Source organism: Mus caroli, unplaced genomic scaffold, assembly GCF_978045245.1.
Source record: "Mus caroli unplaced genomic scaffold, Mus_caroli_1 scaffold_7, whole genome shotgun sequence".
In the NCBI taxonomy this organism is placed as follows: domain Eukaryota; kingdom Metazoa; phylum Chordata; class Mammalia; order Rodentia; family Muridae; genus Mus; species Mus caroli.
In genome coordinates this window covers 61810036-61834826 of record NW_028227262.1, presented here as the reverse complement: position 1 = coordinate 61834826, position 24791 = coordinate 61810036, and the positions used below count along the sequence as shown (strand labels likewise).

The following is a 24791-nucleotide window of genomic DNA, read 5'->3' as shown; positions in this document are numbered from 1 at the left end:
CCCACTTTGGGATGTCACAGTCCTCTATTGTTCTCTTTGATTTGAGGTTGGCCTTTTGAGGTGACCTGGGAGGAAAGCTGTTTATGTAGGAACCCCTTTTCCTCACACTCAGCAGAGGATCTGGCCAATGGCCCCAGGAGGACTCTGATCTCTCCCCTCTGAACGCTGCATAGAGAGATGGTATCTGGAGCCTGCTTCCTTCTTCTCTTCCCCAGAGGCCTGCTCAGAAAGAGTTGTGAGAGTTCTTACCTCCAGAGGGCACGCCAGCAACTCTCCTGAGGAACTTAACCCACTCCTCCATCTCTACCTGGGAGCTGGCCATGAGGACATAGGAGTCTTGTCCAATGCGGTTCTGGTCACTTGCGGCTGGAGGAAAGAGTTGCAGGTTGTAGAGTGGGAGGAGCCAGAGTCAGGGGGGAGGGGCAAAAGCTGAATCTGACTGGTTTCTTAGTTCAGTGAAGCACTGGCAGTAATCCTGTTGTCTAACCTTGCTCAGTGGCCCTGGATCTCGCTCTACTTTTATGTCTTTGGCCAATGACATGTTTCTATTGACAAGTCACTGAATGTGGGGTTTTCTGTCGCCCCGGCTTTGGCAGAGAACAGCTTCTACAGAGGTCAGAAGCCATTTGCTATTGACAGGAAAAGCAACTGCAGCACTGAGTGAGGCATTTGGGGAGACTTCTGGTCTCCATACCCACAGTGGTATGTCCCAAGGCTGTCCCAAGACAGCCTGAGCTGTGAAGACCTGGAAAGGAACAAACACCCCAGGCAAGAAGGACATAGGGCGTTACAGTGCCTGTCTCATAGAGCTGGTGTCTCTGGTCATGGAATGTTCGGACCACACAGAGCCTTGCAGAAGGTGAGTGCCCAATACTTAGTTACAGGGCTCATGGAGAGCCACAGGACCTTAAAGTGAGGTTTACCATTTCCCTTTAAACTTGAGTAGAGCTTAATGTATCAGCTGAGCAAAAGATGATGGAAAAGACAAAGAGGAAAGAGGTGGCGGGAAGGAACAAAAATAAGGGAAAGGGACAAAGGAAGAAATGAAGGAGAGAAGGAACCTGACATCTTCCTACACTTCCTACAGACAGAAATCTGCAGATACAGATTTCTTTTTTTAGTTGGTGAAGGTGTTGGTGGTAAAGAGGTTAGAAGGGACAAGCCCACAGAAATCCCCTCATTTACAGGAGGCTGTTGAAGTCTGTTCTTTCTACAACCCCAGCTCATCGCAAGAAAGCCCACTCCAGCCTTCCTAGGGGCCCAGCCAAGGAATTTCCTGCTGAAACCAGCTTTCCAATCCCTTTGCTTCTGGTCACCTCCACTTAACTTGGTATTAGCATGCCAAGAGTCTCTCACCATTTGAGATGAACTGATTCTAGCCCAGCTTGTCATTGTCTCTTCTCTGTAAAAGCCTTTCCTGTGGGTATGTCCAGGGGTAGAATTGGAAAGAAAAGATGCTCAGGAGAGAACCAAAAGCTACCTGAGTAACCACTCAAAGGGCCCCTTTGAAATGGGGTGAGAAGTTGTGCTGTTAGACTTAAGTGTTACTAAGACTGAACCCCGGAGCTGCCAGGACTCTAACCAATGAGGCCCAGCCAAACACCAAGCAAGGCTCTCTTCCTCCCTGCTGAAGTCCTCCTGGGCCGAATCTCTGGTGTTCCTCTTTGCTACAAACACACTTCAGTCTGCTGCACTGTCAAAAGACATCTTCTTGGTTTACCAGTTCCTGAAGGTCCTTGGGAAATGTTTCCTTAAGTCACTGCCTCTGGTGTCTCACTGCACAAACCTCTTCACTGGTACCCTGCTCTGTCCTTGGTCCTATAATTTACATTTTATTCTCAACTCACATGAATTTTAAACATAAGCCGTATCATGCCACTCTACCTAGACCTACCTAGACCTTTCTGTCCTTCTAGCATAGAAGCTCAATTTCTTATAATTGCTAAGAGGTGCCTCTCAAACCACCTCCCCACTTCTGCAATCAAGGCACCTGACCACACGGGTCCACGTGGAATTCTCTGACACATGGGGACTTGGGGACATTGCCCTGGCCATCCCTGACCTTGGAAAGGCTTCCTCCAAGTGACCACTTAGCTTTCTCTGTTGGTGTCTTCATAATTTTACCCCAATTCCATGGTTCTCAGTGACACATCCTCTGTCCACTCCACTATCAATGACAAAGCAATTACCTTTATCTTGCCTCAGTCAGAACATGGTCTCTCTTTGATTTTAATTTTCCATCCCATCAGGAAAATTATGCAGTTCCCCGTGCTCTTTGGTACGTAGCTGGTCATTAGGTGGTGTGTGGTTGTTTCTGTTCTTTGCTGACCACAAGCCCTACAAGTTCACTGCCTCTTAGCAGATGCTTGACAAATGCTGTTGAAAGAATGGCTGCATATCCTGAGGTGCCATTAGATGTGTTACACAATAGAAGGAGTGGGCCCCTACACCTGTTCTCAAGCTAAAAGTCAGGGAATGCGGAGGTTTGGGGGGACATAGGGCCTCAACAGTTGCCTGCTGTAAGTCAAAACCAAAGGACAACTACAAGTACATGCTATGTGTGCCCCTGAAACTGGGGGCCTCTGAGAGAGGGCCTTGATTAGAAACCCTGTTTCTTACAGCAGCATGACCTTCCGCAAGAGGAGGACAAAGAGATGAACTGAAAGTTTTATGTATCTCAGTCCAGGCTGGAAGGAGCATTAGAAATGGCAGCACTACAGGAACGGAGGCTCCAAGTTTGGGATTGCTGTGTGATCATTTGTACATATGAGGGGTTCAGGCAGAGGAAGCTACTGGGACAGGAATAGACAGAGACAGAAGGAAAGGCAGAGAATATGAAAGATAAATGCAAGAGAGAGAGAGAGAGAGAGAGAGAGAGTGAGGAGTGAGCACCTAGGAGCTCCTGCGGACAATGTGGACAATGGGATGATGAGGGACAGGCTCCTCCCTTCCCTCCCTCAGAGCAGTCCTTCTAGATAGTTTGAGGGAAAGCTCACGATGCATCTTCAACTGGAGCCTTCCATGCATGGAACTTTGTGGGTAGAACATGCGGCCGTGGGGACACACACCATTGTGGTGGTTGTGTTCCAGGAGCTGCATCAGGAGAGGGAGATCCTACAGCCTGAGCAGCTCAGGACAGAGACGGGTGGGGTTTTCCTAGATAAGGGAAGAGGCTGGAATGGTAGGAAGAGGAGGTTGGACCTCCAGATTAGAGTGCACGAGAACCCATAAAACCTGTCTGGATTTCATCTTCCGTTTTCTTTGGCGTAAAGAGACAGCCAGGATTTTTCTCTGCATCACAATTCCCACCAGATGTCCCCAATATCAATGTCTGCGTGGCACTTACTATGGGCTAGGCATCAAACCCAACATTTTATTCAGTCATCTCCACGTAACGCTCTCTGTCATCCTTGTCCTCATGACAGGTAAATCAGAAGAGTCAGAGAGAAATTAGAGGGGCTGCTGTACAGCAAGAGGCACAGCCGGGATTTGGGTGTGGGCAGGGTGGCTCTGGGCAGGGCACACACTGCCTTCTCCACCCATGTGAGGAAGGAAAGGTCTAAAAGAAAGGACCTCATGACCTTTCCTGCTGCGATCGAGGCTGTGGTACCACACATTCCTGGCAGTACCAGCATTTCTGGCAGAACTAGGTCTGTCTCCGAGCAAGAGATGGGGGTGGGTGGAGGAAGGAAAAAATAGCTCCAAGGTGGAAGGTGCAGGGTATGTGCCAAATTCCCTTTGCTCCTAATATATACTTCATTTGGAACAGGCACCTTCCAGCATACAGCCCATGTACACACAGCGGACATGCTGCACCTGGCATGCTTAAAGTTCTCAAAAGCTGAAACTTGTGGGGACATATAGGACCACTGACAGTTGATCATCGCTCAGAGCACATCTCTGCTGTAGTACTCCGCAATGTGTGTGAGCATGGATGACGACTGCTCGGGGGGGGGGGGGGAGGTCCCAGAGCCTCATGCTACAGCTCCTGTATCCAGGCAGAATCCTGGAACGCTCCTGGGATTGCACCAAGTGGGTCCCTATTGGTCCCGGGAGGCCCTTCCTTGAGCCCTTGATGCTAGCTTCTTAACTATATGAAAGACCACTGTGAGTTCATAACATGGTTGAACGGATCGTCACCTTGATGGAAATGCAGGCTACCTACCTGGAATAACTTCAAAGACAAATTTCCCAGCTTCTTCGGGGTTTGTGGCAATTTCTTTGACTGTACTGCCTGGCAGATACATGCAGCCCTGAAAGACCAAAGGTTATACTTTTTATGTAGTGAGCAGATCTTGTACTAGGAAGCAGTTAAGTTGGAGCTAGAGAGAGGGCTCAGCAATTGAGAGTGCTTATTTCTCTTATAGGACCGGGTTTTGGTTCCCAGCTAGCACAGGGACCCATCACACCAGCCCCAGGGGAGCTGAGGGACCCATCATCATGTCAGCTCCAGGGAAGCTGATGTCTTCGGGGTCCTTGGACACCTGTACTCATACGCACACAGCTACCCCACATCATTTTAAAAGTAAGGAGATACAAAGATAATGTTATCCCAAACTTGTCATTTCCTGTTCTTTACCACATCTTTTTATGCCTGTGGTGTGATTTATCTCTGTGGTAGAAAGTTTATATAACACTGAGCTCCTGGCATCAATGACAGTATGTCACAGTATTTTGATTATTTTTTAATTCAGTTTTGATTTATGTGTATGAGTGTTTTGCCTGCGTGTATAGCTGTGTACCACACGCATGCCTGCCGCCTGTGGAACCATTAGAGGGGTTGGAGATACAGACAGTGAGCCACCACATGGGCTCCAGGAATCATACTTGGGTCCTATGGAAGAGCAGCTAGAGCTCTGCTGAGCCATCTTCCCAGCCCTCGTGCAGTACTTTGAATCAATCGTGACATGAACATTTAGGCCACAGAAATTGGCAAATTCTACACAGAAACAAACTTGCCATCAAACAGCCTGTTGTTAAGCATTTACTAGCCCACCACGGACAGGCCTGTTCGGTTAAATCCCTGCACATCCAGATGTGGGACAAAGGTCCTCTATAAAAGGACATCATGTCCTCCAGGTGTTCTCCCACTTTGACAAGAGGATGGTGGCTCACTCATGAGCACTGTGTAACACTAATTATCACTGAGATCAAAGTTTTAATACATGTTTATTGCCCATTGCATTTCTTTGGTAAATTTAGCCATTTTCCTACCGTTTGGTTTGAATTTTTCTTACAATTTTAGAATACTTTAAATATTAAGATAAATATAAAATATTGTTTACCAAATATACACACACGGTTTTCCATTTATTATTGGGAGTTTTATTTTCTTACATTGACTTTTAATTATGAAATAAGCCAGTCTTTCCCTTGTGCCATCCTGGTAGCTTTACAGTAGCAGCTCCCCTAAGCCCACTCGGGCAGCTGCCATTTCATCGGCTCTTTCTGCAGAAGTGTGTTTCCCAGTCAAGTCTTTACCCACATCGAGGAATGTGGGAGTGGAGCATTCCTTGTTTTCAGGAACCTAGCCTGCAACTATAACTCCCAGCTCATTTCTAGATGTTTTCGGGACTCCCCAAGTGGTAACAAATGATAGTGTAGTTAATAGAACATTAAGTAGATTATCTCTATTTCAATGAGATAATGGGGATTGTGGGGATTAAAAGATAGCCTCTAGCTCTGGTTTGTGATAATATTTTCCAACAGTAAGAAATTATTTTTTTTAATTTCAGAAACTTTATACAATATATTAATTGCCATGATCATTGGTTACATTGTAGAATAATAGTCAACACTAAAGAACAATATCTGTGACCTATTGCCACTTTTACTAAATCAGAACCTTATTTCACACTCACTCACAGGATGACTTTCTAAGTATCTGAGGACAGGGACTGCTGGATTGAGGCAGCTATTGCTTGATGAGATTATGAATATTTTGTTTGTCTTAAATTTCCTACAGTACACAGTACAGCCTTTATAATCAAATATACCCAGCAACGCACAGCAAAATAAATCCTTTATAAGGACTAGCCATCTATCTCTGAAACTTTTAGTTTTCGATCTGAAATGAGCATGTTTGTTTTAGCCCCCTGGAAGGGGGCCCTGTGGTTTCCTCACTTGCCTTCTTGCTTGGTTACAATGTTCCCAGATCTCACACAAACAAGCCATCCTTGAGGACTAAAGAACACTGCCTACTCATTCCCGGGCAACTTGGTCCTGAGAAGCCGGGAATTTCTTACAAGGGAAGGGGCCAGAACTCCCATGTATGTGACTTTTCTACCCCTTGTTACTAGTTCATTTTTACAGAACAGGTTTTTGTGTGTGTTTTACGTTATTAGATTATGTGACAAACACAGGCCAGGCAGTATTGTCTTGTTTTAAACAAGGAAGGAGGGTCCGCAAAAGGTAACAGGAATTGTAGCACCAGGACAGAACTCAGCGTTCTGTGGGAAACACCTTTCCCTTTCCGCACTGCACAGAGACAGCCACTACCCAGCGGCCCTTTCCGTGGGCTTGGGTGACTAAAATGCCACTGCCTCTCAAGCTACTCATTAAGAACAGGAAGTCCAGCCACCACACACAGATGTCCGCAAAAGCCTGGCTCGGTGGAGTCTCAGAGACTGCTTCATTTTGGTTCCACCCATCTGCTTGTCCGTTCATCTGCTTAGCCACCTCAACATCCATGTACGTGTTAGCATCACCTTCCTAAGTGCCGGAGTCTGTTTCTCTAGTAAACTCTAGTAAAGCCCTTCCACCCCACTTCCACTGTCACGGATGTGAACTCTAAGTGGGTATGCAGCCGTCTTGGGTGTTAGAGATCTCAGTTTATACTCGGGATCCCACAGTCATGGTTCATGGTGGCCTGTCCCACCCTCACTCCCCATCATGAGTATTAACATAGAGGAGAGGGCAAAGAGCCCCGGGCCTAAACTGGAGATGAAAGCCATCTTGCAGACCTATCCTCACCCTTATGGGGACTCTGTTCCTCTACTCTCAGAGTATATCCTGAACTTGGCCGCTGACCTTCAGCCCCCAGCTCCCTCTGGCATTCCTAACACTGTAAGCACTTACCCATACCACCTGTGCCCTGTGCTCTCCGCTCCAACATCAGTTTGTTTTAGGGCACACAGAACCATCTGTTTACAGCAAAATAATGGCTGTCTCTCCTCTATTCAGAACCCTGCAGTGGCTCCCGTGACACTTGGTGTAACTGCCCGAGTGTTTTCAGCGATATTCACAACCTGACCCCTGACCTCACTTCTCTGACCTCTACCCCTCTGTTCCCGGCCACCAGACCCCCGGGGGCTGCTCCCACAGGTCACATGTGCCCCACTAGCCTGTTTGTCTATTCCCTCTGCTCAGGAGGTTCTTGTCCCAGAGATCCACCAAGAAACCCCTCCTTAGCATTGCCACGACCTGCATAGTCAGCCTGCACAACCCACTTAAAATGGCAACGTGTCTCCCAAACGTCTCTCTCACCAGATTCTTCTCCTTTCTCACCTAACTCATCTTTTCTAACAACTACATACTCCCCTACTCTACTTACTGATTTACTTCAAGGGTCTAGAGTCGTAACTAGAATGAGAATATTATGCGTTTGGAATTAAATAATACTTGTTCAGTACATATTTATTGACCAGCCCCCCCCAAAGTACCTAAATCAGGTCTCTTAAGCTACCATGATGGGTTACCATCTCAGTGCCACCCTTATAGTATGAGACTGGACTTGAGATGCCCCAGAAACCACATTGTGCTAGTGAGAACGTTTCTGCCATCCTCATATCCAGGAAACATAGAGAAAATCGCAACGAGGCCACAACACTGCCCCAGGTGGACATGTCTGATCCCAGGGCCTGTAGGAGTGAAAGCAGCAGTGGGTCCCTGCCTGAAGCAGGCCCCAGTGCTCTGGGCCTGAGGCAGGGACACACACCCAGCAGGTACCTGTGGCTTTGAGTCCTCTTCGTCCTTGTAGTAGTAGAGTTGCTGAGCTCTCAACACAAAGTACCGCTGCTGCCAGTTTTTCACGATGGACCTCTGCTTCTTCAGCCAGCCCATCTTAATTGGCCTTTCCAGGGGGTTGGGAGTGGTGGGTGGGTGAAAGGCCGCCATCTGCTCCCCGGTCATCACACTCCTCGACCGAGCTATGGAGAGGAACAGATAGGCGGGCTGACAGAGGGAAATAAAACACAAAGTCAAGAATGAGGGGGTAGGGGTGGGGGAGGCTGAGAGGAAACCCTGTTGTCCCCCACACCTCACAGGGTCCTGCTCCTGAAAGGAGCCCAACTGACGACCAGCTCCTGCCGTCCAGCTGCCTCCGGCCCTGCCTGCTGCACAGCGGAGATTGGCTGGAGCCTCTGAAGAGGAAGTGGCCACAGCATCTGACGGAAGGTGCTTCCTTTTCCTGCGTGGGAGTATCTGACAGGGGACAAAATAATGCCCCTCTCTGTGCTTAGAGTAAGGTCCACACAGCTGCAGAGACCGCCGGAAAGTGCCTGGCTTTCCTCTATAGCCATTCTGGGAAGCCAGCCTGTAGCTTGGATCTCTCTGCCCAACAGGGTCTCTCCAACAGACCATACTCACATGTCAGCCTACAAGAGCTAGGTACCTCGCAAAGTTTCTGGCCAAGCGTCATCTCATGCCCTCCAGTCCCCTGTCCACTGTGTTTGCCTCACTCTGCTGGGCTGAGGGCTTTGGATGGTACAGCTGTCTTACATTTCTAGTTAGATTGCCAACACTAACAGAAGCAGAAGCAGGACTTGAGGCCAGATCCTTCCACCCACTGCCTGCTATAATTGTCTTTTAGCTTCCTACAGAGTTCTATCATTTGCTTGGGTCTTGACCTGCATCCCCATGGTGACCCCCACCCAGAACAACTGGCTCCCTCCTTCCTGTATCTCCAGAGTGACCCATTCATCACCCTGGTTTCCAGCTGGCCCTTTCTTCTAACACCTGCCTTCTCTCTTCTCTAGCTGGCTCAACAGTGACCTTCCAATCAGTTACTGCTCTGCAAAGCCTCGACCTTGCACTGGTGCTCTGTCCTTGCTAATACCAAGTGCCTATGCTCTGCTCTTCTGTCAAAGGAAAGCCTCTACCTCATGTGCCTCTAGTTAGCTTCAGCTGATCCCTGAGCCGTGAATAACATGGCTAAGTTATCAAGTTCTTCCTCATCTGTCTTAGTCAGGGTTTCTATTCCTGCACAAACATCATGACCAAGAAGCAAGTTGGGGAGGAAAGGGTTTATTCGGCTTACACTTCCATGCTGCTGTTCATCACCAAAGGAAGTCAGGACTGGAACTCAAACAGGTCAGGGAGCAGGAGCTGATGCAGAGGCCATGGAGGGATGTTCTTTACTGGCTTGCCTCCCCTGGCTTGCTCAGCCTACTCTCTTATAGAACCCAAGACTGCCAGCCCAGAGATGGTCCCACCCACAAGGGGCCTCTCCCCCTTGATCACTAATTGAGAAAATGCCTTACAGTTGGATCTCATGGAGGCATTTTCTCAACTGAAGCTCCTTTCTCTGTGATAACTCCAGCTGTGTCAAGTTGACACAAAAATGGCCAGTACAATTGACCCCTTGTCAACTTGACACACAAACACATCACTAGTAAGCCTCAACCTTTACATTCGTATTCATCCCCAAGATCTAAATAACTTTAAAAGTCCCACAGTCTTTACATATTCTTAAATTTTCAATCTATTTAAAATATCCATCTCTTTTAAAATCCAAAGTCTTTTTACAATTAAAGTCTCTTAACTGTGGGCTCCACTAAAACAGTTTCTTCAAGAGGGAAAATATCAGGGCACAGTCACAATCAAAGCAAAAATCGATCTCCAACCATCCAACATCTGGGATCCAACTCACAAACTTCTGGGCTCCTCCAAGGGCTTGGGTCACTTCTCCAGCCATGCCCTTTGTAGCACACACGTCGTCCTCTAGGCTCCAGATGCCTGTACTCCACTGCTGCTGCTGCTCTTGGTGGTCATCTCATGGTACTGGCATCTCCAAAACACTGCACGACCCCTTCAGTCCTGGGCCTTCAATTGCAACTGAGGCTGCACCTTCACCAATGGCCTCTCACAGTGCCGAGCCTCAGCTGCTATGCATGACCCCTTCATGCCTTCAAAACCAGTACCACCTGGGTGACCCTTACACATTACCAAGTCCCACTGCAGAAGGAGTACAACCTTGCCTATCTCTGGAACACAGCCTCCTTGTGCTTTCAGAAAACACTTCCCAGAAGATGTCACCTCAACGATGCTGGTCTCTTCTTAATCACCGCTAATTTCTTAGCTCCAGCTAACCAGCATCAATAGTCCCAGTAATGCAAAGTTTTTGCTTTAGTAGTTCTGGTATCTTGTTAATCACAGCTGATTCTTCAGCCCCAGCTAACCAGAACTACAAAATCTTCACAATCAAAACAGCAATTGCCCTGAAAAGAGTCTTTAATTTTCCCTCTGAAATTTCACAAACCAGACCTCCATCTTCTGCACTGTTCTCAACATTATCTTCCAAGCTCCTACACAACATCTGACAGAGCTCTTAACAACGAATGGATCTTCAAGCCCAAAGTTCCAAAGTCCTTCCACAGTCCTCCCCAAAACATGGTCAGGTTGTCACAGGAATACCCCACTCTGCTGGTACCAATTTGTCTTAGTCAGGGTTTCTATTCCTGCACAACATCATGACCAAGAAGCAAGTTGGGGAGGAAAGGGTTTATTCGGCTTACACTTCCATCCTGCTGTTCATCACCAAAGGAAGTCAGGACTGGAACTCAAACAGGTCAGGGAGCAGGAGCTGATGCAGAGGCCATGGAGGGATGTTCTTTACTGGCTTGCCTCCCCTGGCTTGCTCAGCCTACTCTCTTAGAACCCAAGACTGCCAGCCCAGAGATGGTCCCACCCACAAGGGGCCTCTCCCCCTTGATCACTAATTGAGAAAATGCCTTACAGCTGGATCTCATGGAGGCATTTTCTCAACTGAAGCTCCTTTCTCTGTGATAACTCCAGCTGTGTCAAGTTGACACAAAAATGGCCAGTACACTCATCCTTTGTCTCAACTGACTCGAGAGGCCTGTCCTTTCCTTGTTTCTGACTGATACTTCTCTAGGCCTCAGATTCCACACACAGAAACCACTGACCACACTCAGGCGTGTGCTCACACTTATTTCTGTCAACAGGTGACTACATCCAGCTATAAGGATGGAGACCATGTTTGAGCATGTCCTCCATCTCTCTCTCTCACTGCAAGCTCAGATTTCCCATCTTCACTCATCCTCACCCTTAGCACATTTAACCGGAGACATCTCCCTGGTGCTTTGGACTCCTGTTTCCCTGGCTCCTAAGCCCTGAGCTCTCAGGCCTTATTCATGTCCACGGCATCCTTCTGAGCACCAGAACTTTACACGGAATGGTAGTCTTATCTCCACTGACTCCAGCTGTATCAAAAGCTGTCTTCTGCATAATGCAGAGGACAACAGGACTGTGTGCACGGGACTCCACCCAACTGGGCCCTCCACCCCTGCAACCACTCTGTGTTCCTATAAGACAGTTACGGCTTCATTCCTTAACTCCCACTAGGGAATGGGAAGAGTTGCAGCACGTGCTTGGTTGAGCCTTGCATTGGACAGCCATCGGCACGGGAAAGCGTATAGACAGTGGCCGTGGAAGATAAGTTGTCAGATTGATGGCCATTTGGTTTGTAAAGAGATCATTTTGTATCATTGTGTCTTGACACCCTCACCAAAAAAGAAAGAAAGGACCTAAATCTGTATTTTCTATCTTTCTTCTCAGCTGTCTACAATATAGAGTCTTTCCCTGGGGCTGACCACTTACTCCAAGGACCCACTAGGATGGTGAGATGATGGATAGGCATTGGCTGTGGAGCAACAAGGAGGAGTAGACCTGAATGGAGGACTAAAGACTATGCAACATTGTATCTTTCTACGTGGGGGGGGGGTGTATCTCCTACTACTAGGGAGAAGGTACACATGGACAAAAGTGAGTGTGTCCTTCACACAAAACACTTGGAAGAAGATGAAGAGTGAGGTTATCAGCGGTGTCCCCTTCTGCTCTAATGGCCTTGGTATAAGCCCATCCCGGTGCAACTCTTTTTTTTAAAAGATTTATTTATTTATTAAATGTAAGTACACTGTCGCTGTCTTCAGACACACCAGAAGAGGGCATGCGATCTCATTACAGATGGTTGTGAGCCACCATGTGGTTGCTGGGAATTGAATGCAGAACCTCCGGAGGAGCAGTCAGTGCTCTTAACTACTGAGCCATCTCTCGCCCCCAGAGCAACTCTTATGGCTGCTCATCTGAAGCAACGTCAGACATGGGAAGAGGACCCCTTTCTTTCAGCAGAGTGACGAAGAGCATCCATAGAACCAAATAGAACCAACGTGGAAAGGGGAAAAAATTAGGTAAAGGCCACATGTGTCTATGAGGATTTAGGTCTCTTGAGCCACTCCCAGAATCCCACAGACATTATTAGAATCATTGCTAGAGGCAAGAGAAGTGGAAGATGTCAGAAGCATCCAGAAACGAAACGGGGATTCACAGAGACCAGAAAGACACTGTAGATTAGAGGTAATCTGGTAAACATGGAACCCAGTGACTAGGGTGTTCTTCTATACTTAGTTCTGAGGAAATTTCATGATTCTTTATGGTGAAAACAAACAATAACCAAGCCCCAAATGATCATCCCTAAAAACACCTGTTCCCTGAAGAATGACCTGGGGAAGGTGGGAGGTGTTCTTAAATACGACCCAAAGAGGACGTGACAGCCATGTGACAGGAAGGCAGCACAGCACCAAGACAGCGCCTAAAGTGACATCACTCACTGTATATCATAGAGCCAACGTTTCTTTAGTGCCTGCTGTCATCCCCCCATCTTCGGTATGGCCATGTGTCCAGGGTCACCCACTGTAAGTTAGAGCATGTGGAGAGATCTGTACACATTATATACAGCTAGAAGTTGACCCCAGTCATGGGGAACAGGGCAGCTGGGGCGCAGTGAGCCAGCTACTCAGCCGAGGAGATTCCTGTCCCATCTTATCCCAGTCCTGGCCTACCAGGCAGAGCTCTCATGGATGGTCCAAGTGTGGAAGAAGCAGCCTGATGGGTCTCGGCTTTGACTCACATTCCTTGTTACTTCTCTGAACAGTCCCTCTTCGTAAGTGATCTGCAACTGCCAATGGTTAGTTCCTCGCAATCACAAGGGTTATAATGACAAGCTTGGCTGTGAACTGGTCTTCACACTCCTGGTTAGGAATCCTCTCAGGGAGGAGAGATGAACTCGGCATGGGCTACAGATCAGGCTATAGGGGGCCAAGGGAAGGGGACAATTCTACAAACGCTGAAACTCCAGCTACTCAGTGTTTGTAGAATTCCCCAGAAGCAAGAGCGGGTTGAGGTTTCCATGGGTCCAGAGATGTACCCTTACTCTAGAAGAGAGAAGAAGACCAAGCCCTGGCTAGCTAGCACTGTGCTAGACAACACAGCAGTCACTGTAACTGGGTGTGGTCAGTTAAATGGATTAAGATAAGTAGAATTAAGTAAATATACATTTCCATCAAACACTCAGTAGCTGGCAGGCCTAGTGGCTCAGAGAGGTGGCCTTGGGTGTAGCTTCAACCTTCTTCTAAGAGGAAATAGGCAGCCATTATCTGTCACTGACACCAGAGGACTACAAAGGCCATGTTGTGCAATTAAATTGTTCATGCCGAATTTTAGTCTGCAGTAAAAGAGAAATAGAAGATGTAGCGTGTAGCCGGGTTGGCAGTAAGAGAAGGGAAATAGGAGGTGTACCATGAACCCTGGGTTTTATTTCTACAGCAGAAGTTAGCTTATTTTTGCCCCAAGTTGGAACAAGAGAAAATTAAAGAAGGAAGTATGAGCAGAGAAGTCGTCTCAGAGACACTGCCACTTCCTCCTCGTCTTCCCATCTGCTGACCCACTGACCTGAAAAATAACCACAAACTTTCCTAGGGGCCCCCTCTGCAGCATCTCACTCTATGCTCTCCAGTCGCCCTGGTCGAGGCTCTGCATTGGGGCTGTCTATAAATGTGAGGAGGGGATTCATAAGGCTGGGAGGAGCTGCTGGTATTTTCTCACTATGAGCTGAGTATCACTGCGGAAACCTGTCTGGACAAATTAGAAATGGGAGGAGAATTCTTATGGCTCCCCTCCAGACCTCTCTAATAAGTTGCAGATCCATTCGCCTGGCTGCTTACAGGGATTGGAGGGAAATTCTCAAGTTTACCACGCTGCTAGTCAGATTCACCACCCTTCCCTATGTTCACTCATATCCCAGCCTGCTTTTCTCTGGCCTCTATACGGCTATAGTCCTATGACTGTCTCTATGACTGACCCAACAGGACGTGGCTCCTACAGTCAGCAGAGATGAGGTTGCTGATGTTATGACCTTCTTAGATACAGACTAATGTTTGTCTCCTGACTACAAATCTCCCATGAGCCTCTATGGCTCACAACTAGAAGATCAAGCCTCAATACGCTGCTCACATAATACCTGGAGTCTTTGTGGCTTTTCTGTTCTTCTCTACATCCAACCTGCAGGACAGTGTGTTCCTTGCACTGATTTTCTCATAATACTTCTTGCCCACCCTTTAAGACTCAAATCAGGCCGAACCTCCATGAGAAGGCCCAGTATCTGAACTTAGTAGTTCTCCAGCCCCGTCCCCTTCTCACCGGGGACAGGTATGTGGTGCAGCGTTTACCATGCGTGGCAGCTTTCTTCCTCTGTCTCCCTCTCCACCTGCAGTGTAGCAGAATGAGGACGCTGCCTCTGTGCTTGTCCCTGCTCATCTCATATCCTGGCCCCCAGTCCAGCCTCCAGTGCAGAGCCAGCAGAATGAGGTAGCAAGGTATACAGACTTCTGTGACAGTGGCCATGGCTGAGTCTCTATCTGCTCTACAATTTGTTTTTTTCTCCGTGTAAGACTGAGTGTCAGAAGCACTCTGTGGCTGATTAACTGACAGGAGTTAACATGATAATGGACGTGTCTCAGCTGGTGCCTAGCTCTAAAACACAAGAGTTGAAAAGAAGCTAGTGCTGTAAACAGCATCATTATAAATATGTAGTTGATTTAGTATCAAATGAGATGAAGCACTGAGGAAAGTGAGGGATAAAAGGAGGGTGGAAGTGGCAGGCTCGCAGGACACCACACAGTATGCCCGCTGTACCAGATGGGCCTGGTTTAAGAAAGTGTTGGTGGGAAAGGACCCCCTAAGAGATGCCTCTGAGAGTGGACACACAGGCTGAGTGTAGAGTGAACAAGGAGGAGCCAGGAGTCTCTGTGAGGCTTGGAGTTTGTATACCTTAGGTACGCTAGCCTCCCCACTGCTCACACAACCCACATTGCTGAGCTCTTGACAGACAGCAGGTCAGTGTCAGATCTGAGGCTGTGTACCACCCATCCTCCAGAAACTCTCAGGAGCCCAAAGTGACGGGGTGGAACTAGAGAACAAGAATGCTTAGCCACACAGTGACAGTCCAACACAGAGAGAGTGTCACACAGTGAAGTGCCTTAAAGAAAGTGCCACACACAGAGTGCCACACAGAGACAGTGCCACACAGAGTACCACATACAGTGCTACACAGTGAGTGTCACAAGAGAGTGCCACACAGAGAGTACCACACAGAGGGTGCCACACAGAGAGAACACCAAACAGAGAGTGTCACACAGTGAAGTGCCATAAAGAGAGTATCACACAGAGAATGCTACACAGAGAGTGCCACACAGTGAAGTGCCATAAAGAGAGTGCCACACAGAGATAGTGCCACACAGAGACAGTGCCACCCACAGAGTAACAAAGAATAAGTGTCACACAGAAAGGGCCACAGAGTGAGTGTCACACAGAGACAATACTATATAGCCTGCAATGATTGTCTGGTCAGAAGACAATCGTTGGTGAGTATTTAGTGAAAGAATAAACATTTTAGAATGTGTTGGCAATTACCATGAAGGGGCTTTATATTTTTAACAAATAATGGCACGTTTTTCTGTTTGTGGGGCTTCTGGGTGTGTTCACTTGTTGCAGTGCAGGTGATGGCTGGTGGAAGGATTTATGCCTACTCCAGTAATAACAGTCAGCTACTCAACACAGCAAGGCCTTACAAATACCTGCTACAGTGCAGGTCTCCGTTATTCCCGTGTACAGACCAGTCCTTCATTAGGTAGTACCTGAGTGCAACCTCCACCTTAACAACAAGGGTCTGAATTACAGCGCTAGCTAGTGATCATCTCCAACTAGTGATTCTAAAGCAAGATATCCATAGTCAGGGCACAAGACCCAGAAAGGAACAGCATCCTGTGGTGAATAGAGCTGCCCACATTACAAATCCAAGCGGTTATAGAGTAAGAAAGCGTGCGGAGGGCAGACAGCCCATCCCTCCTCTGGGTAGAATAAAGCCATGGGACCGACCACAGGAAGCTCCTGGTCTTTGCCTCTGCCGCTTTACAGAACACTTGCTGAGTAATTCACCCAGATCAGAGATCACTTGGTTTATAGTTCTGAAGGCTGCACATGGCACTGGCCTCTGAGCTACGGTTGCCCCCATGGAAAGAAAGGGCTAGAGGAAGGAGCAGGCAAACAAGAGAGGGCTGGAGTCACTTTTGTAACAATCTCCAGATAAAGACATCCCTCCATGTGACATAATCTCCTCTCGTGAGGCCCCACCTCCAGACACTGCTGCACTGCAGACTAAATTCCCAATGTGTGAACTTTGGGGGACAGACTCAAGCCGTCGGTCACCACCCAAGTTGCTTCAAGCATTATGTATAAACAACCTCATGCTTCTACTTCCACTTCCGCCCAGTGTGTCATATGTGACACTCATCAGGCCTTGAAAAAACACTGACAGAAAAATAGTATTGAAACCTCAAACCTACCACCCAGGCTTTGTTGACACCAACAGGAAGATGGACATATTAGGCAATCCTGCTGATCTTACCAGCTCACTCACTGCCCAAGCTCATTAGAAGAACCACGAAGATGCTGATTGACGCCTACTGTGGGCGTAGAGTGGGAAGGAGAGGGCTGAGCTAACCCAGCTCAGGGGAAGCTTCTGGGGTTGCTGTCTCCTGCTGCAAACAGCCAAGGAAGTCGTGATAATTCCATTTCCACTTCAGTGTGAAGAGCATCACAGAAGAGCTGTGAGACTAGAGGTAGCACAGAGATGTCCACTCTGTGCTCTACACTCACACAGGAACCTTTCCCAGACACTCACCCTTGAGAACAGATTTATGAAACAATTGTTCTCTGAATGCTTTGTCTTCAGTGCCCAGAACTGGAGTGTACCTCGTTTTCTACATCTGATGTCTTTAATGCTAGTCAGGTGACCACAACAACTGAAAAGAGCAGAACCCACCTTAGAAAGGAATTTGGTATCGATAGTGATGAATTCTAACAGAAAAGCCAGGCACAGATATTGTCTCCATGGTAGCATGAAGGTTGATGACAGAGAGAGTAAGTGTGTGTGTGTGTGTGTGTGTGTGTGTGTGTGTGTATGTGTGTGTGTGTGTGTGTGTATGTGCTTTCTGCTTCATTTACCCATTTAGCAGCTCCAAAAACTCAGGCTAGGAACAAGACTCAGTCTCCAAAGTCTTCCAGCCTTCAGGAAAATTCTTAGTCAATGGTGCCTCCCTGAACCCCTTTGAACTGTTCACATTTTGGGGGCTTTCATGTTTCCTGGGACTGTGAGCTCCATTGCCTTTTCTGGGTCGGCTTCAGTTGCTATAGCTCTCTCTCTCTCTCTCTCTCTCTCTCTCTCTCTCTCTCTCTCTCTCTCCACATCTCTGCATAACAGGAAACCAAGTGTAATAACAAGAAGCTTTGCAGAGTTGTGAGCACTTCCTACTGAGCCCTGCCTCTTCCTCGGTGCAGACAAGTGAAGCAGAGCAGACCAGGTGGCCATGTCTCTGGCTGTCCAGAAGCCACCTGCCTCCCCAGCATGGACGTGAGGAAGAAGGAGCCACAGCTATGGGACTGTAGGATAATTAGAGCCATGAGTTACCCCCAGTGACAAGAGTAAAGAGAGCTATACCCTTCCCCCAACATCCAGACTAGCCATTTGAGGTAGGGGTTTTGCTTTATACCCACTTACATTCATTAATAGTGTGCTAGAGTGCTTGAAGTATTTGCATTTTAAACATGTGAGAACCCTACCTCCCACTGGCCAAGTCTCTCCAGGGAAAAACACTCCAGGCCCATCAAGACCTGAGTCCTGGAGGCCACAGGCCTTTGTCCTTACTCAGACATTCCAAGTACCACCGCTGGTCTTTGGGAAGATTAATTTTTGCCTTGAACTCTACCCAATGTGTGAACAGCACTTTGGATGCGATGGCCAATGATACAGCCTCACAAAAGGACCCTATGTCCCACTAGAAATGGAAATAATTTCCCTATGATCAGAAGCCTGATGACATAAGATGTTGATTAGTGCTGTTAAGCATGATCAAAGCAACGTAGTTAGGAGACACAGCTCTGCATTTCCAAAGATGCTTACTTTAGCATGAAGCAAAGGGTTACTTTGAATGTAGAATTAGCTTTAAAATACCTCAGCAGAGAAGAAGAAAAGGAATAGATTCAAAGGCAACAGACTCAATGAACATTGAATTTCAAAAGGGGAATACACAGGAATGTATGTGGAGAAGTGCACTCACTCTTTCAAGATTCTATTAACAGCCCCCCCCCCAGTCTGGCATCCCACAACAATCAGCCATTGGCCTGGACTTCACCATAGCTACTTTCCCAAGTCAGCATGTTCAGACCCTGATGTTTGCTCCTCACCCTGGAATCACTGAGAAGACCCAGAGGTCACCTTTCCCTCAGACAGACCTGCTCCCCTCCCTGGCCTCCATCATTTAACTGGATAAGGAATGGGGAGCACGGAGCTCCTGGCATGAGGAGTGCTCCCTGCACAGTCACTCTGCTCAAGCACAGGGGCCTGAGAGAGAACTCAAGAAGGAAACTCAATTGTGCTTCCTTAGCCCCAAACCTATCCCCACCATTGCGCTCCTCTGACCCCCAATGACAGCTCTCCTTTTAAAACAGCCAAGGTTATCTCAGCAACAAGAGAAGGAAATCTGAAAAGTGTGAAAGAGAATCTGAAAGCGTAGGTGAGAAGAGGGGAAGAGGGGGAGGGGGGAGAGAGAAAGAAAGAGAGAGGTGTGTGCACACAAAATACAATGGAAACTGTGGGGAACAAGAATAGTCTCTACATGGAAAAGAAAGTGATTTCCAATGTGGTTTATAAAGCTAAGTACTTTATATACAAAGTCCACAAAGTTAGACAGCTTTGCCTATCTTCATCCATGTCAAATGTCTAGAATATCTATGAATGCAAGGATACTTAAATAACTGGTTTATAACATTCATAGTTAAGACCAATTTTGGAAAGCTCAGTGTTCTCAGAAGACTGTGATCCTGTCTTCAGTGCGTTCAACAGCAGCCTTACTGAGGGTGAATCAGGAAGAGTGGAGGACCCCATGCTTGGTGCTGATGAATCCATGCTCTGATCTGGGGGAGCACGGTTTCGCTCACAGACTCTATAATCATGCATTTTTTTCTTTTCCTTCCTTCTGTTACATGGTTTATCATATTGATTGACGTTGTAAGGCTGAGTCATCCTGGGTTCCAGTAATGAACCCCATGGTGACGATGCACGGCCATTCACACTGTGAATTCCAGCTCCACTTTCTTGATTGGGGGTGTTTACAGCAATGCTATAAAGGATAATGGTTTGTGTTTTGTTGTAGCATTTTTGGCTAGCTTTGATTTCAGGGTAAGGCTACTTTATAAAACAAGCTGGAAAGTTGTTCTCTCTCTTTCTCACTCTCTTCTTTGAAAAAGAGAAAAATTGGTGTCAGTCATTTTTCTGAATGGAGATTGTGATGGGGGAGAGGCTGGAAAATGATACAGCAGCTAAAAGCACCGGCTGCTCTTCCAGAGAACTGGATTTGATTCCCAGCTCACACCTGGTTGCTCACAACCATGTGTAACTCCAGTTCTAGGGGATTTGATACCCTCTTCTGGCTTCCAAGGGTACTGGGTGCACAGTTACTCATTCAGGCATAATACTCAACACACATAATATAAAATAAAAATAAATATAAAAACATAATACTGTAATGGAGTTCATTGGTGGAGTATCAGGTCTTTCTTTTCCAGATTTGCTGACTCAGTCTTGACCACAGCTATAGGTTTATTCCAATTTCTTAGTTGTTCTGGGCTGAGTCTCAATAGTGTGGCATGTCTGAGATGCTCTTCCACCTATTCTAGTTATGGAGTTGGCTGGTAGGTATGTAACTGTCCAATGTACTAACTTATAGTGTGTGTCTGTGAAACAGGTGGCACTGTCTCCAATTCTAGTTTTGATTTCAGTGATTTGAGGCCTTGCTCGGCTCCTCTACTGCCTCTCTACAGGTCCAGAGCACTTTGATGACTGTGAGTATAGTTGTCCTCATACTTCAGTTAGTATTTTCAGGAAGGTATCGTAAAGCTTTCACTTTTAATCTACTGTCGTTTTGTGTACACAGACAGCACATTATTGGGTCATATTTTCTTTTTCATTCAGAAAAATACATTCAAAATAATCATAGATGATGTTGGACTTAATTCTGTACATTTGCTATTCATTTCTCACATCATTTATAGCATCTGGTCCCTCATTTTCTGACGGTCTATCTTCTTCAATTGAATTTTTACAGCACAAGGTATAGATTTATTATTTTCTTTTGCATATGTTATTTAGCTGTTTTATACTGACATTAAAATTGTGTTTAACAGTCCAAACATATTCCATTCTAATTTTGATTTATCCCAACTTAACTTTAATAATATGCATATACTGTTTTTAATGCCTTTGTCCCTTTGTCTTCAGTTCTTAAATGTCACCAAATTGCATTTTATAACTTGTAATTCCAAGAAAATTACAAAATTTTAATCTTAAAGGTTTTAAATCCCTTAAATTATTAAGAAGAGTGTATAGTTTATAAACTAAAATTGCAATTATGATAGCATCTAGAGTGATCGTTAACATTTCAAATTATGCAGAAATAAGGATATAGTTTCACAGCACTGTTATAAGTTGCTTTAATAATTCTAGGTCACACTCATCTTTTGAGGTCTGTATGTCTTTGTTGTCTTTGAGTTATGGTTAGACCTTCCGTTTTGACCTTCAGGACCTCATTTAGAACTTCTTGCAGGATGAGACTAATGAATTCCCTTAACTTTTGTTTCTCTGGGAATGTCTTACCATCTCTCTCACTTTTTAAAAATACGTTTTATTTATCGTGCGTGCGTGTGTGTGTGTGTGTGTGTGTGTGTGTGTGTGTGTGTGTGTGTTTAGAGCGTATATGAACGTCAAAAGACAATTTTCAGGGGTCCGGTCTTTTTTTTTCACCAGGTTGAACTCAGGTCATCTGGTTGGGTGGCAGGCACCTTTATCTGAGCTGAGTTAGCACTACAGAAGGGTAGTTTTGCTGGGTATAAGATTCTTGATCAACAGTTCCTCCTCTTTCTAGAAGGTTGAATTCATCATCAGATCAAAAGCTTCTGATAAGAAATGTCTCATGATCAAGAGTCCTTTGTAGTTGATCAGTCACTTCTCTCCACCTGCTTTCAAATTTCTCTTTATCACTCTTTTCTGAAAGTTCAGCTGTAATGCATCTTTGTGAGACCTAAGCTCATCACACTTGTAGTTAAGTCAGCATCATGGTTCTTTATATTCATGTCCTTCATCAAGTGTGGGAAGCTTTCAGTCATTGCTCTTTAGACATCCTCTCTTCCCCTTTCTCTCATCCCCTGAGACTCAAACAATGAGTGTATTTTTCTGTTGACTCATGACCTACAGATCCCTTAGGCTCTGAGCACTTTCCTCTAATGTGGCTTATATTCCTCAAACTTGACTATTTCCAATGCCTCACCCTTGAGTTTGCAGATTCTCTTTCTTCCTCATATCTGGTTTCAAAATACTCTAGTTAGATTTTCATTTCATTTATGTATGATTTTTAGCTTCAGCATTTCTTTTCATTTCCTTTTATGTTTTCCATCTTCTTTTCACGGATAAGTTATGATGATCTATTTTCCCCTTTGAATAGATCATACTTTAATGTTTCTTCATATACTTTGTTGTTCTTGTAAAAAAAAAAAAAGGAGAGATAGAGATGAAGACAGAAAGACAGAGAGACAGAGACAGAGAAAGCACAAACTCAGCATTTGAAAACACAACTATGGAATTCAGATTTTCCCCTTCTTCAGGGGTTGGGTTTCTGGCTTTTAAAATTTTGTCAGTTGTAAATGTCACAGGCTATTTCATTTGAAAAAAAACAGAAGTTTGAAAAGTCAACTCAAAAGCATGGGCCTTTAAATTTTCTGAAAGTCAATAATCAAATAGGGAGGCTCACACAGTGCTGGCGTAGAATAGAATAAACAGAAATGACTGCCCCTGGCTTGCCTGGAGCACGGATTTCTGTCATTTGATGATCCAGTCTCTTTGATCCAGCAGGCAACACAAACTGCTCAGGGCATGTACTCCCAGCTGCCTGGCACAGGGGTGGCAGCGAGAGACAGGTAGGTACTTGTGGTACTATTCTTGGTTGCCAGCTTAAACAATCCAGAAATGTAGGGAACACCTTTAAAAGATTTTCTGCTTGGTTTGAAGTAGGTGGATCCATTTTTAGTCAGGACCTTTGAGGCAGGAAGACTCACACCTTTGATTTGGATCTTGAGTCAAGAGGACACACCTTTAATATGGACTATACTTTTTGCTAGATGTCTATACAAGGACATAGAATAAGGAATATTTCTCTTTGCCTGTTTGTCCTCCTCTTGCTAGGACATCCATTGTTTCACTGACATTGGAGTTTACTTCTTTGAGATTCCAAAATATGTAGAAGACCAGCTGAGACATCCAGCCTTATGGGACTGAGCAACTACTCTATTCTTGGACTTGCAGCACACAGCTAGCCATTGTTGAATGAGCTGGTCTGAAGTCTGAAGGTCATTCCAATAAATGAGAGAGAGAGAGAGAGAGAGAGAGAGAGATTCTGTGACTCTAGAGAATCCTGACTAAGACAATACTCATGTTTCAAGATCTTGAATTTACCAAAATTAAACGAAATTTAGCACCCAAACCTTCTCCTGGAAAACTGAGACCTCCATGAGACACCAGAAATCCAAGATGGCTGCGCTAGGTGGATTCTGCAAAGGTGATTCCCTAGGTGGGGACGCAGATCTCTGGTGCTTCTGTCATTGGCCCAGTTTCCTTTATGTTTCAGGGAATTATTCCATTTAACTAAGTCCAGCCAAAAAATAGGACTATGTCAAAAATAAAACAGCTCATGTATTTTATAATAAACTGAGTTGGGATAAATTTAGAAAAATAGCAAGTGTGTGTTTATTTATTTATCTATTTAGTGTGTATGATGAATGTGTGCATGCATACATACGTGTGAGCATCTGTACACTTGTCAGTGTGTATGTGTATAAATGGAGGTCAGAGGGCAACTGTTCTCTTCTTCCTCTGTACAATCTAGATGAAAGTCAAACTCAAGTCACCAGGTTTATGTGGCAAATACCAGGGAGCCATCTTGATGGCAAAAGTAAATATTTTTATGTGAACTGAGACTAAGATGAGGGGAAAGGCAACTGTGCTCCGGATGACTCATTAGTCTCCTGACTCTGAGAGCAGCCACTGCCTCCTCTCCTTCTCTTCCTTGGCATTGCCTTCTTACACCAGCTGTGAACAGAGCTGGTTTAAAATCAGATCCAGGAGGAGGAGGAGGAAGAAGAGGAAGTTGCACTTAGATTCAAGAAAAGCCTCTAAGAATATCTGTTCCTTCCGTATGTAAGAAGATGTTGCACGGCACAAATATAAACAAACAAACAAACGGCTTGGTGCCTAAAATCTGAAATGTCAGTTGATAGGTGACTGAGTTTTGTTATTTGGGGGGTAGAATATTCGGGGCATGAGCTTCCAGAGGATGCGGTGATGTTCCAGAGCGCTCTGCTATCAAATGTGCACCGGCTGCTCCATCTGAGCGGCAAATGATACTTTAGAAAATGCTGCTTCTGTGGTCTTGGGGAGGCCTGGGGACAGAAGGCTGAGAGGTCAGATGGGAAATCCATAGTTGTTATGCCTGAGTGTGGGTGTGTTCTTGTGGGCAGTACTAGTAAGGGAAAAAACAAAAGAAGATGTTTATAAGCCACTGCAGGAAGTAGCCGAAGGAGAGACTCCAAATCCCTGATATTTATGGAATGCATTTGTTCTTCACAGAGTATCCTGGGCTAAGATGACCAAGACCAACTCCTGACACTAAAACCATAATCCACACAGGAAAACTGATACTAGATTCCACCAGGATCAACGCTTTTCACTCTTTGGTATACATAAGAGATTGAAAAGCAGGTAACAGAGAGGGAGAAAGTGCCTCCTGCCACACATCTGACTAAAGATGTACTTAGAATCTACTTTAGTAGACTCTTGACTATAGGTGGTAATTCACTTACTTCCCAGCCTGCTGCTCTCTTACAATGTACTCAATAAAATGCAATTCAAAAAAGAAAAAAGGAGAGGGAAGAAGGGGGAAGGGGGAAGGGGGAAGGGGAGGAAGTGGAGGAGGAGGGGGAGGAGAAGGGGGAGGAAGAGGGGAAAGAGGAGGGGGAGAAAAAGGGAGGAGAGTCACACTCAAAACTCATCCCTGAGAAAACAGGTCAACTTTTTAAATGACCATAATATTTGAACTGACACTTTGTCAGAT

The 24791-nt window shown here is 45.9% G+C and overlaps 1 protein-coding gene across 2 annotated transcripts in view; it reads right to left on the bottom strand.

The window, feature by feature from the left end:
* The window catches only part of Arhgap25 (Rho GTPase activating protein 25), a 76773-nt gene that overhangs the window by 31488 nt on the left and 20494 nt on the right, over window positions 1–24791 (bottom strand). Inside the window, exons 1-4 of one of the 2 annotated variants that reach the window (XM_085840379.1) lie at window positions 8258–8320; window positions 7948–8147; window positions 4166–4253; window positions 250–366 (exon numbers count right to left, since the gene is read on the bottom strand). In XM_085840379.1, coding sequence (XP_085696505.1) covers window positions 250–366; window positions 4166–4253; window positions 7948–8130 — 388 coding nt within the window. In that variant the 5' untranslated portion in view covers window positions 8131–8147; window positions 8258–8320. Of the gene's footprint in view, window positions 1–249; window positions 367–4165; window positions 4254–7947; window positions 8148–8257; window positions 8321–24791 lie in introns of those variants that run through there. The other variant, XM_085840378.1, reaches the window with a different exon arrangement.